This window comes from Pediculus humanus, genomic scaffold, assembly GCF_000006295.1.
Source record: "Pediculus humanus corporis 1103172108309 genomic scaffold, whole genome shotgun sequence".
Taxonomy (NCBI): domain Eukaryota; kingdom Metazoa; phylum Arthropoda; class Insecta; order Psocodea; family Pediculidae; genus Pediculus; species Pediculus humanus.
In genome coordinates this window covers 1,059,360-1,071,946 of record NW_002987878.1, presented here as the reverse complement: position 1 = coordinate 1,071,946, position 12,587 = coordinate 1,059,360, and the positions used below count along the sequence as shown (strand labels likewise).

The 12,587-nt window shown below is 29.4% G+C and overlaps 1 protein-coding gene across 1 annotated transcript; it reads right to left on the bottom strand.

The window, feature by feature from the left end:
- Positions 1–1,352: 1,352 nt before the first annotated feature.
- Positions 1,353–2,593, bottom strand: Phum_PHUM582340 (lim homeobox protein, putative; the record flags this gene model as incomplete). The annotated part of the gene is made up of 2 exons (XM_002432352.1): positions 1,353–2,357; positions 2,576–2,593. The coding sequence occupies 2 exons, from the start codon at positions 2,591–2,593 to the stop codon at positions 1,353–1,355; spliced, it is 1,023 nt and encodes a 340-aa protein (XP_002432397.1).
- Between the last annotated feature and the right edge of the window lie 9,994 nt (positions 2,594–12,587).

Genomic DNA, 12,587 nt, shown 5'->3' with positions numbered 1-12,587 from the left:
AAAAAAAAAAAAAAAAAAAAAAAGTGATTTACGGATATATATAGAGACGCCAATAATTTTGGTCCCCCGCAATGTTTTCGACCCATTTTCGAAACAAAATCTTGTATCGGTGTGATAAATCAGTAAAAAAAAAAAAAAAAAAAAAAAAAAAACGATTGAATAAAAATATCAATCAATCAATCAATCGATCGATCAATCAATCAATCGATCAATCGATCTATCGTTTCTTCGATAATTAATGCATTTAGTTTTTCGAAATCTTTTTTTTTTCGTTCATTTTTTTTCCTGAAATGTACGAACGGATTGATGACGTCACAATTTATTTTTAACAATCGATATATCGATTTATAGTATCGAAATACTTTTCGATTTTTTTTTCTCTAAGAGATTTTAAAAAAAAAAAATTTAACGGACTAATTGATCATCGGTTATTTAAAAAAAAAAAAAAAAAAAAAATATGAATTTATTAATTTTTTTTTTTACACTCGTACGCACAAAAAATTCGGTCGAGTGATATTATTATTATTATTATTATTATTATTAATATTTAAATTTTCCAATCCTTTTTTTTTTTTAGTCTTTCTGCTTCAATACCATTTTGAATAGATATTCATTTTTCCAGAACGTGAACCCACGGAAGATATGAGTTTAACAACAAAAAAAAAAAAAATTATCATTTCGAAACCGAGGTCAACTGCTTAAAGAAGAAGAGGAGAAAAAAAATTATCGCGGAGGCATCGACAATTTCAAATAATAACTCATTTGCCTAAGAAGTTTTTAACGGTCGATAAATCATTGGTCCACCGATGAAACCAACGTTTAATGAATGGCCTCCCTGCCTCCCTGCCTGCCCTTCGAGGAACCTTCTTTTTCTCAACATATTAAGGTACGTTTTTTTTTTTTTTTAATTTTTTTTTTTTTTTGACGGTTCGACTTTTGTTGTTGTTTGTTGTCATCATCATCATTATTGTCGACGACGTGACGTCAGATTATTGTAAAAAAAAAAAAAAAAATCGTAATACGCGAATGTAGGTAAATATGGCGGATGAGGTTTTTTGCGCGCGAAAGGTACGTTAAATAAAATAATATTATTTGTGCATTGTGCAATCGATCGACCTTTAAATCAGGTTTGTCAGGTCTTTTTTTTTATTATAAAAATGTACCTAAAGAAGTTACGTAATTATTTTGTTTGTTTGTTTGTTTTATTTTTTTGATGAAGTCGTTTTTGTTCTTTTTCTCTTGTTGAGTGGTGGTGTGTTAGAATCATCATCATCATTTGTTTTGTTTTGGGGTTGTTTGTTTGGTTTGTTGGTTGTTGTTTGTATGAAGAATAAGACAAAATAGATTACAACTTACCTGTAATAGTCTTTTTTGCAATAAATATTTCCGTGGCGAGTGAAACACGTTATTTCTCCATCTAAAGCGATGCGACATTGGCAACATTGCAAACACGTTGCGTGCCATTTTCTATCAACGGCGGATAAATAAAACCTGTCGGATATTTTTCTTCCGCATCCGGCACAATCTACGATTCCAGGTTCTTCGGTGATGGTGGTGGTGGGGGGAGCGGCGGCTCCTGAAGATGAAAGAGGAGTCGGAGGAGTCGTAGGCGTGGGTAATTTTTCTAATTTCGGTTGAAAATTTTGATAATCACTATGACACACACCGGCGATATTATTATTATTCGCGTTTGTCGTGTTGTTGTTGTTGTTATTGTTTTTAAATTTCACGTATTCGAAATTAGGTTTTAATTCGTCTACAACTAACACGTTCGTATTAAATGCGCAAGAATTCGGAGACGATGGTTTTTTCAATTTATTAAAACAATTCGGAGATGGGGATTTAAACGATGTGTAACAACCCGGGGATGGAGTTTTTTGTTTGTTTCCCGCACTCGAATTGTTATTTATTTTAGGAACGACGTCAAATTGAGAGATCATGGAAGGCGGTGAACAAGTTGTTCTCGTAGGATAATGAATAATTTTTTGATCGAAACGCGTAGTAGTGGTGGTAGTGGCGATGGCGAATGATGAATTTTTACTACCGGCATAATTTAAACACTCCGTCGCGTGAGTTAAATCGAAATTTGACGTCGTGGGACCGACGTGACGAAAGTTACACGATAAAACACTGCAGGAATTGTTGTTATTATTGCTACTGCCACTGCCGATGTCGACGACGCCACCGCCACCGCCACCACTCCCGCAACTGTTATTATTCGGATTTAAACTATTAGCCGTGTATTGTTCGACGACTTCTCCCATGGATGATTTGTTGTCGACGGGAAGATTCGGCGACAGGTCTCTTGACGGATCGTAGGCAGATGGCCCGACGTATCGTTCTGGTTGATGCTGCTGCTAGGAAAGAAAAAAAAGCAATCAAAATCGATTTTACATAATGGCGGTTCTAATTTTTTTTTTTTTTTTGGGATTCGATGATGTTTCGTGTTTTGTTTCGATTCTTTCACGCGATTGTCGTAACAACATAATAATAATAATAATAATTCTCTTAACATTTTTTTTTTTGTTTTATATACCCGATGTTTACCAAAGTGGTAACTTTATTTTAAAAAAACTTTTCTCTTTGAAATCATCGACTAACAAAAAAAAATTACCTTTCGAAAAGTCACGCAATTGTAATATAGTCAAGAGCACACACACACACACACACACACGTTACCTGATTCACTAAAAAAAAAAAAAAAAAAAAAAAAAAAACAATTTATAGCATGGATGCACAAACATGCTAATGTGAAAAGAGTAAAAAAAAAAAAAAAACGTTACGTGGGAAGGAAAAGAAACTAAAACCACGTCGTCGATGATGATCGTCGACGTCGACGTCGGCAACGACGATGACGAAAAAAAATGATTAAAAAGGTTTGAAAACCTTTTTTTTTTTTAATATAAATAAGGAAATGTATTCGTTATGAGAATAACAACAACAACAACGATATAATTCTATTTCCACGATGTTATTGAACTGATTTTTATTATTATTATTATTTATTTATTTATTTATTTATTTTAAAAAATAATCAACGGCGGATCGGCATTGTTAAGAGTTTTTTTTTTTTTTTCTTTCATTCTTTTTTCTTCTTCTACTTCTTCTTCTTCTTCCACTTCTACTACTTCTACTTCTTCTACTTCTTCTTCTTCTTTGGTAATTAGGCCAGGTATTCGAATGAAATTTTAAAGCCGTAAAAATAGTGAATTATGAGAGACGTTAACTTGAACATTTTTTATCGGTTGTTTAAAACAAAAAAAAAAAAAAAGGAAAAATTATCGGCGGTTTGTGTATGTGTGTGTGTGTGTGTGTGGGGGGAGGGGAAAGAAACAAACGATTGTTCGAAATAAAATTGCCAAGAATAAGAAGAGAAAGAGAGAGAGAGAGAAATTGTTGTTTTCTTTTTACACGTTTAATTAAAATCATTATTATTAATAAATAAATTCACACGTTTTCTATTGTGTGTATGTGTGCGGTTTGGAAAAAAAAAAAAAAAAACTGAACAACAAACAACAAACAAATACGACAGTTGGTACGCGATCATATGGTAACCGGTTGTTGTTTGTCGTGGTTGTTGTTGTTTTTTGCGCCCCCCCCGGTATGTAAAAAAAAAAAAAAGTAAAAAAAAATTTGAGCATAAGCGAAACAAAAATTTTTTTTCTCTTTTTTTTTTTTTTGAAAACGTTTTAAATTTCCCGCCAATTTTTACGCCGCGTTTTTTTTTTAATTTGATTTAAATTTCAGGACCGTAATTAGAAATTATTATCGATTGAATTATTAATCGATTACTTTGTTAATTTTAATTATTATGTCGCAAAAAAGAAAAAAAAAAAACTGAACAAAACGATAATGGATTATTTGTGTTTCGTTATCATCATTTAAAAAAAAAAAAAAAGGAAGTTTTGTTTTTATATTATCGGCAATCATTCAATCAATCAATCAATCATTCATTCATTCATTCATTCTCCGGCGATTTTTTCTTTTTTGAATTTTTCCCTTTCCGAAAAATAAAAATGTCTTTAAAAAAAAAAAAAAAAATGAAAACTTGTCTTTAAGAGAGAGAGAGGGAAAAGATAAGAAGGGAAAACTTGTTTTAAAAAGTTGGTACGCATGCGTACGTAGAAAGAGAGAGAGAGAGAGAGAGAGAGAGAGATAAAAATCAAATGTTTACGCATATATATACACGCGCGTTTTTTTTTTTTTTTTTTTTCGAGAAACTTGAAAATATGTCTTTTTGAATTTCGCGTTAAAATAATAATAATAATAATTCGCTGGACCAAAGTGTGTGCGTGCGTGTGTGCGTGTGTGCGTGGATGTAAAAACCTGAAGAAGATATACTAAGAGAGAGAGAGAGAAAGAACATGATCAAACATCTGCCGTCCACATTAGTTTTTTCTCAGACTTTTTTTTTTCTTCTTCTTACCGCGTTGTTGTCGTATCATTTATAATATTTTTTATTAAAAAAAAAAAAAAAAAAAAAAAAACTTTTGCGTTTTTTTAAATAATTTGTTCCGAAACTGTTTCTATCTCTCTCTCTCTTTCTCTTCCCCCCTCTCTCTCCTTCTCTCTCTTTCTTTAAAACACTCCAGATGATGTTTTCTAAGTTCAGCGAAATAAATTAATAAAAAAAAAAAAAAAAACAAGTTTATTATTTATAACATGTATTTTTTTAAAAAAAAAAAAAAAAAAAACCCCCGCGGGATATGACAGGGGCAACAGACAAAAAAAAAAAAAAAAAAAACCCCGCGGGATATGACAGGGGCAACAGACAAAAAAAAAAAAAAAAAACAAATGTCAAACAAATATAAAAAAAAAAAAAAAATTATTGCACATGCTTAATTTTTAATTAAACAAGTTTACAAATTTTTTTTTTCTTTTTTTTTTTTTTTTTTTTTATTTATACACGCTATTCATCAAATCGATTTTATTAATTGTTTTTATTTATAAAAACCATGTTAAAAATCGACTTTGCCACCGAAACGAATTCTTCCTCTATTCCTTTCTCTCTCTCTCTCTCTTTTCTCTCCTATTCTCTCTCTTTTTTTTTTGAAGGAAACAAAACAAAATGTCGCCCCGTAATTTTTTTAAAAAAATAATTATTTACGTTTTCATCATTATCGTCATCGTGATCATCATTATTATCATCATCATCATCACCGTCACCGCCACCACAAACATCATCACCACCGCAATTATCATTATTATCATTATCATCATTATCATCATCATCATCATCATATCCTTCGTCATTTTATTATCCTTTTTCATTTATCGTACGTGATAATTGAATACGAGACTCGTAACGTGGAACGAATCGTAGAATTTTTTCTTTTTTTTTTTTTTTTTTTTTTTTTTTCATCTCGATTGCGTTTATATACGTACGCGCACGCACGCACACGCAACCACGCACAAACGCATAAGCTCACGCATTAATTTATAAATAAAACAATAAATTATTTAACGAGAGAGAGAGAGAGAGAGAGAGAGAGAGAGATCATCGAAGAAAAAAGATTTTACACGCGTGAAAAGAAAAAAAAAAAAATTTATTATTATTATCATCATCATCATCATCATCATTATTATTATTATTACTATTATTATTACTATTATTATTATTATTAATACGAAATCGAATCGAATTGGGTAATTTAAAATTGATATTGCTGATCGGTGTGACCGATCTGTGTAAAAATGACCTTTTGTAAATTAATTTTTTTTTTCTCTCTCTCTCTCTTTGTGCGAGGAAATGACGTAATAATGAAAAATTTTATTTGTTTTTTTTTAGTAACTTTACGAAGGTGACGTGGAAGCAGAATACATCGGAAGGGAAAAATCGTATTTGGTAATAATCCGCGTTACTATTTTTTCACTATGGCACACCCAACGACAACAACAACAATAATCGCAATCCAGACAAAAGGTATTTTCATTTATTTTTTCTTATCGATATTATATATTATCATTATCATCGACATCGACGTCATTATCATTATTATTATTATTATTATTATTATTATTATTATTACTTTACGGTCTGATATAAAAAAATGCGGATTTTAAAAAGTGAAAAAAATTACTTCGAAGAAAAATTGTACGTGTGTGTGTTATCTCGCGTTTTTAAATTCTCTTCGTTACAATCCCCTCTTGCTACGACACCCTCTCCCCCCCACCGCCACCACTGGCATTAACCTCCCCACGTCCATCATCCCCTAAATTTTTGTCACCTCAAGATTTGTCTTACTTTTTCGAAAAAGGCAAAACGAATAAACCTTGCAGAGTAAATCGAGAAAAAGGTTAGTGAACTTTTGACGTCATCATCGCCGTTGAAAAACCGTTTTTTTTTCTTTCTTTCTTTTCTCCCATTATTATTATTATTATTACTATTATTATTATTACTATTATCATTATTGTTATTATTATTATTATTATTATTATTATTATTATTAGATGAAATCCGTAAAGTTAAGTGAATGATTTTTTTTTTCTTTTCGATTAAAAAAGAAAGGAAGGGAAATTTGTCGCCGGTGTGTGTGTGTAAAATAATCGAGTCGACGACATTTTTTTATTCTTTTTGTACCTGATTTTATTATTATTATTATTATTGCATTCGAAAAATAAACGATAAGGAGAAAAAAAAAGAAAAAATTCGGTCGTTGACATATTGGAAGATCAGTGTCCTTTTTCACAAATATAAAAGGTTTCGTACCTGATTTTGCAATTTTTTTTTAATTTAACGAAACGTGTCATTAACGGTTTTTTTTATTTTAAAAAAAAAAAAAAAAAATTTTCCTGTCGTCGTCGTCGTCTTGGGTTAAAGAGGGAAGGAAAGGGGGGAAGCAATTTTCAAAAAAATCATTTTCCGATTGTTTTTTCAACTCGTTTCCGTTTTCATTCATTGTTCTTAATGATAATAATAATAATAATAATAATAATGATTTTTTTTTGGTATCTCATTACGATTTTTTGGTTTCGATAACGAGATTTTTTTTTTTTTTTTCGTTTGCGGCTGACCTCCGATGTGTTTTCCCTCAAAGATTCTGCATTTAAACGCACGCACGCACGGACGCACGCACAAACACAAACAAACAAAATATTTGTTTGTTTGTTTGTTTGTTTATTTTGTTTTCTTCTACCACGACTCACACCGCACACACGCTCGCTCGCTCGCGCGCGCCCGCTCTCTCTCTCTCTCTCTAAAGAGGTTCTCGTTCAATCTATTCCGTTAACCGCACATTTCAAATGTGTCGACCGCAGTATTTTGTTAGTTTTGTCGCCACTACGACATAACGAAACGAAACCAAAGGTACGACATTTAACAAACAAAAAAAAAAAATTCGTGTCGCACAAACGAGTGAAATTTTAATTTTTCCTCGGGGCGTAAAAAAAAAAAATAAATAATAAATAAATTATTATTATTTATTTATTTTCTTTCTAGAAACTATTAATTAATTAAAATTATGTATTTATCGGTTTAATAATAACACACGTTATTAAAATTTTATTAAAATTATTATTCATGATAATAATAATGATAAATTTTTTTTTTGGAAATAATCGTTTGAAATTTTTCATTTATTTATTTATTTGTCGATTTCGCATACGTAAAAATTTTTTTTCTTCTGCTTCCTATTATTCTACTATATTCGCTAATAAATAAATACATAAATACATAAATTATGTATCTTTTGAAATTATTTAATAATAAAAAAAAATATGCGATGGGGGGAGGTACGCGTCACGGGTAATCGAAAGAAAATTTTTTTTTTTTTTGTTTATAAAGACGGGGCCAATATTTTCAACGCTTAATTATTTAACGCGAAAATAATAATAATGATAATAATGGTGATTACGTCACGCATACGTACATTAATAATAAAAAAAAAAAATAAATAAATAAATAAATAATATATTTATATATTTTTGGCCGTAGTCCATAGCCGATGATGATTTTTAATAAAAGTTGGTCGGGAAAATTTTTTCGAATGTTTTATTATTATTATTATTATTAATAATAAGTTTATTTATTTATTTATTAATTTATTTGCATCGAAAACGAATTAATAATAATATTGTTCAAGGTGTTTCATTATTATTATTATTATTGCTTAACTTTAAAAAAAATTTAAAAGTTTGGTGGAATTTTAAAAAATATTTAAAATGTTACTATTATTATTATTATTATTATTATTATTACTACTGCCACGTTTTTTTTTCTTCTCACACACACTCACACATTCATTAGGTCGTAAATCAAAATTTTTTTTTTTTTTTTTAAAAAGTTTTGGGCCCTAATTTTTTTTTTTTTTTAAATTTTATTTCAAGTAATAAATTTTCGTGACGGAGTTGGAAGAGAAAAAAAAAAACGAAAAATTTTTGTCCAGGTGCTAGCGGAAAATTATTATTATTATCATCATCATTATTATTATTATTATTATTATTATTATTATTATCATTATTATTACTTAAAAAAATAAATAAATAAAAACTACCGAAACATGTTTAACACTAACTACCTTAATGCCACGATGAAATTTCGCATGAATTGTATATAGCGCTTTATACACGTCTATAATCGCAGAGTATATTCGATAACTATTAAAAAAAAACGCACGCGCACGCGCACTCACGCACACGTACAAAAACGTACACAAACCGAATAAATTTCACTTGGTATAGAAAAAAAAAAAAAATTTTCACCGGTTAAATTCCCCCTTTTTTAATTTTAATAATTATCCGTACTTATGATGATGATAATAATAATGATGATGATGATGATGATGATGATGATGATGATGATGATGATGATGATAGTAACTTACGAACGTTTATAAAAAAAGGGAATTTAAATTTTTTTTTTTTTTTTACACACTCACAAAATAATTCATTCATTCAAATTAAAAATGAAAAAAAAAATAATCGAACAAATCCGTTCACGTACGTACGTGTGTCAATCAATCAATGGGTTGAAAAGTGAGAGAGAGAGAGAGAGAGAGAGAGAAAGGGGGTGAGGAGGGTAAATGGGAGATTGAGGAGGAGGAGGAGGAGGAGGAGGAGAAAGGGGAGGAAAAGATCGCGCGAGCTTGGGGGGTAGGGTTGGTGGTCAAAACGACGAATCAGTTTTTTTTTTTATTTATTTATTTAAAATAAATAATTATTAATTAATATAAATATTTATAAATATTTATATTATTGATTGTTTAAACATCCCTTAAATAAATAATTAACAATTGACTTTAATAATATTATTGATAAGAAAAAAAATTTTTAGTGATAACGTTTTCGTTCTCGTCCTCCTCCTCCTCCTCCTCGTCGTCGTATGTTGTATCGATTACGTAAAAATTTTTAATTCACGTTACGCACACACGCACACGCACACGCACGCATACGCGATATATACGTATTTTTTAAACAATTAATATAAATAAATAAATAAGTAAATAATTTTTAAACGAATTTTTATTTTTTTTTTTTGAGCGTACGCGAGTGTACGAGTGCGTGCGTGCGTGCGTGCGTGCGTGAACGCTCGCTTAGTTACGTAGCAATAATAATAATTATTATTATTATCATCATTATCGTTAGTTAATAAAATAATAAAAATTTCGGAGTCGGAAATTTCGTTTTGTTTACTTTTTTAATTTAATAATAACAATCAATAATAATAACAATACTTATAATGATAATGATAATAACAACAATAATAATAATAATAATAATAATAATGATAATAATAATAGTAATGAGCAAATAAAATATAATAAATTTTTTATTTGCTCTTTTTTTTTGTTTTTTTTTTTTTTTTTTTCGTCAATTAAATGAAAAATTCGATGGCGTGGCAGCGAAAGGTGATAAATGTTATCGAACGAATCGATAAATCGATAAATCGATATCGATTTATCGTAGTAGTTTGATTCGTAATTGGAAATTAATTAACGAATTATTTATTTATTAAGTAAGTAATAACAACGTAAGAAAACGGAGCGTGCACGTGGTAAACTTTCGTACGATTCCGTTTATTTATTTTTAAAAAAAAAAATAGCTTTTCCCGTCGTGTGATTTTAAATGAATAAAAAATAATTACGGGGGGGGGGGGATTTAAACAAAAAAAAAAAAACGTGGCAGGAGTCGGGGGAAGGAGAGAGAGAGGGGAAAAAAAATTTGAAAAAACGTTAAATTTCTCCCCTCCCCGTCCCCCCCCTCAAAAAAATAAAAATAAAAATAAAAAATAAACGGAAAAGAATTTTTTTTTTACGTGAATTTTAATCAATTTTAAAAATCTTTTTTTTATTTCTTTTCTCGTCGTACCTAAATAAAAATACAACGTCCTTATCATTTTTAATGATAACCGAAAAACGCATTAAAAAAAAAAAAAAAAACGATAGGTACATATCAGGTATCGGAAAAAAAAAAAAAAAATTTTTTTATATATATATATAGAAAACTGCAAATATTTTAATCGTCATATCATCAACATCATTTATACCGGCCGATAATAAAAATAATTACGTTAAAAAATGACCCTTAAAAAAAAAAAAAAAACATTCAAACAAACAAACAAACAGACAACAGACAAACATTAAAATCCTTATACGTCTTAATCATGTCGTTAGTGGTAGTGCTAGTTGGGGAAAACTTTCCCATCGTTTTTTTTTTTTTTTTCGCATTTCGTCGTAAAAAAAAAACAAATATTAGTTAGGTTTTTTTTGTTAGGTACGTGGAAATAGAAAATTTTTAAAACGATGTACGACGAAATCAGATAATAATAATAATAAAACATTAAAAAAAGTGTTCGTGTGCGTGCGTGAGTGTGCGTGCGTTGAATGGTTTTTTATTATTATTACTATTTTTTTAAAAAAAAAAAACCGTGAAACGATCGTATATTTTTATTTGGCGAATGTGATGATGGTGGTGGTGGTGGGGGTGGGGGTGGTGGCGACCTCCCAAATTACCGGATTAAAATTTTTAATCCGTTTCTGGATTATCGTTGTTAATCTTTCTCGTTGCGTTTGTTTTTTAAATCGTCGGGAAAAGGATTTGTTTGGTACGGCCCATTTGATTACTTTATTATTTTTTTTTTTTTTTTTTACTTTACTCTTTTCCCCGCCCCCGCTTTCCTCATCATCATCATCGTCGTATAAATTGGCTCTTATGGTTCGATACTGTTTGTTTGTTTGTTTTTGTTTCCCCCCTTCCCCCCTCTATAAATTTTGACAATAATTGAACTATGGGTTTTCGGATAAATTCCCGTAACCACGTTTTTTTTTTTTTATGGTGTCTTCGTGTACGTCGTTATTCCCCGGATCGTTAGTCTCATAATTTCACCTTTGACCTTTTTGTTATTTTTTTTCCCCCAAATGTTTTATTATTATTATTATCATCGTTAGTTATTATTTGATTGATTTAGTTTGTTTTTTTTTTTTTTTTCGTTTTTTTTTGTGCGTGTCCGCGTCCACGCCGTTTTATTTTCATTGCATCCAAATTATTATTATTATTATCATTATTATTATTATTATTAGGTCACGAATTATATAAGCGTTAAAGTTATTTTTTTTTCAAATTGTTAACTAATGTGACATTTTTTTTTTTTAAACAAAATCTCTCTCTCGTTTGCTGGAACGTTCGTTTATTACGCGATTTTTCTTTTTTATTTTCCGGGGGGGAGGAGAAAGGGGAATGGGGGAAGGTAATAAATAAAAATGATGAAAATAATTTGGAGTTTTTTTTTACCGATCGTGATCCACAAAAAACAATAATAATAATAATAATAATAAAATTTTATTTTTTTTCTAAAGTTTTTATTGTTTTGTTTATTATTGTACCTATTTAACGTTTGTTTGATTTTTTTTTTTTTTTTTTTACTCATGTACCGTTTCAATTATTACTGTCGTTATCATTATCATTATCATAATAATAATAATGATAATGATAATAATCATAATCATAATCATCATCATCATCATCATCGTGGTTATAGTGTTTTATTAAGTAATTATCTATATAATAGTTTTTTTTTTTTTTTATGGCTTTATTATTAGTTAGTCAGGAGAAAGAGAAAGAGAGAAAGAGAAAGAGAAAAAGAGAAAGAAAGAGAGAGAGAGAGAGAGAAAAAGAGAAAGAAAGAGGGAGGGAGAAAGAAGGAGGGAGAAAGAAGGAGGGAAAAAGAAAGAAAATTACATTTTTTTTTTATTGATAACTCATCGAAGGTTTTTAAGTTTGTCGAGGGGAGGGGAGGGGAGGAAATTTTTAACGGATTCGATAGTAGAAAAAGGTAGAAAGAAAAGGAAAGGAAAGAAAAGGTTTCCCGCTTTGTTGATTTTCAATGGATAAAAATATATACGTATGTATGGATAAATAGATAAACATAATAAAAAGGTAAACCTTTTATGAAAAACGTCATCGCGAGGTCATTAACCTTTTTGCTTAAGAATAATCACGAGGATAATTTTTTTTTTTTTTTTTTTTTTGTAAAACGTCAGATATCAGCATCAACTTTTTTCTGTCTTCTGTCTGCCTGTCTGTGTGTGTTTGAATGGAAAATTATTATTATTATTAATAACAATTTTTTTTCTATCTTTGCGGTGAATATT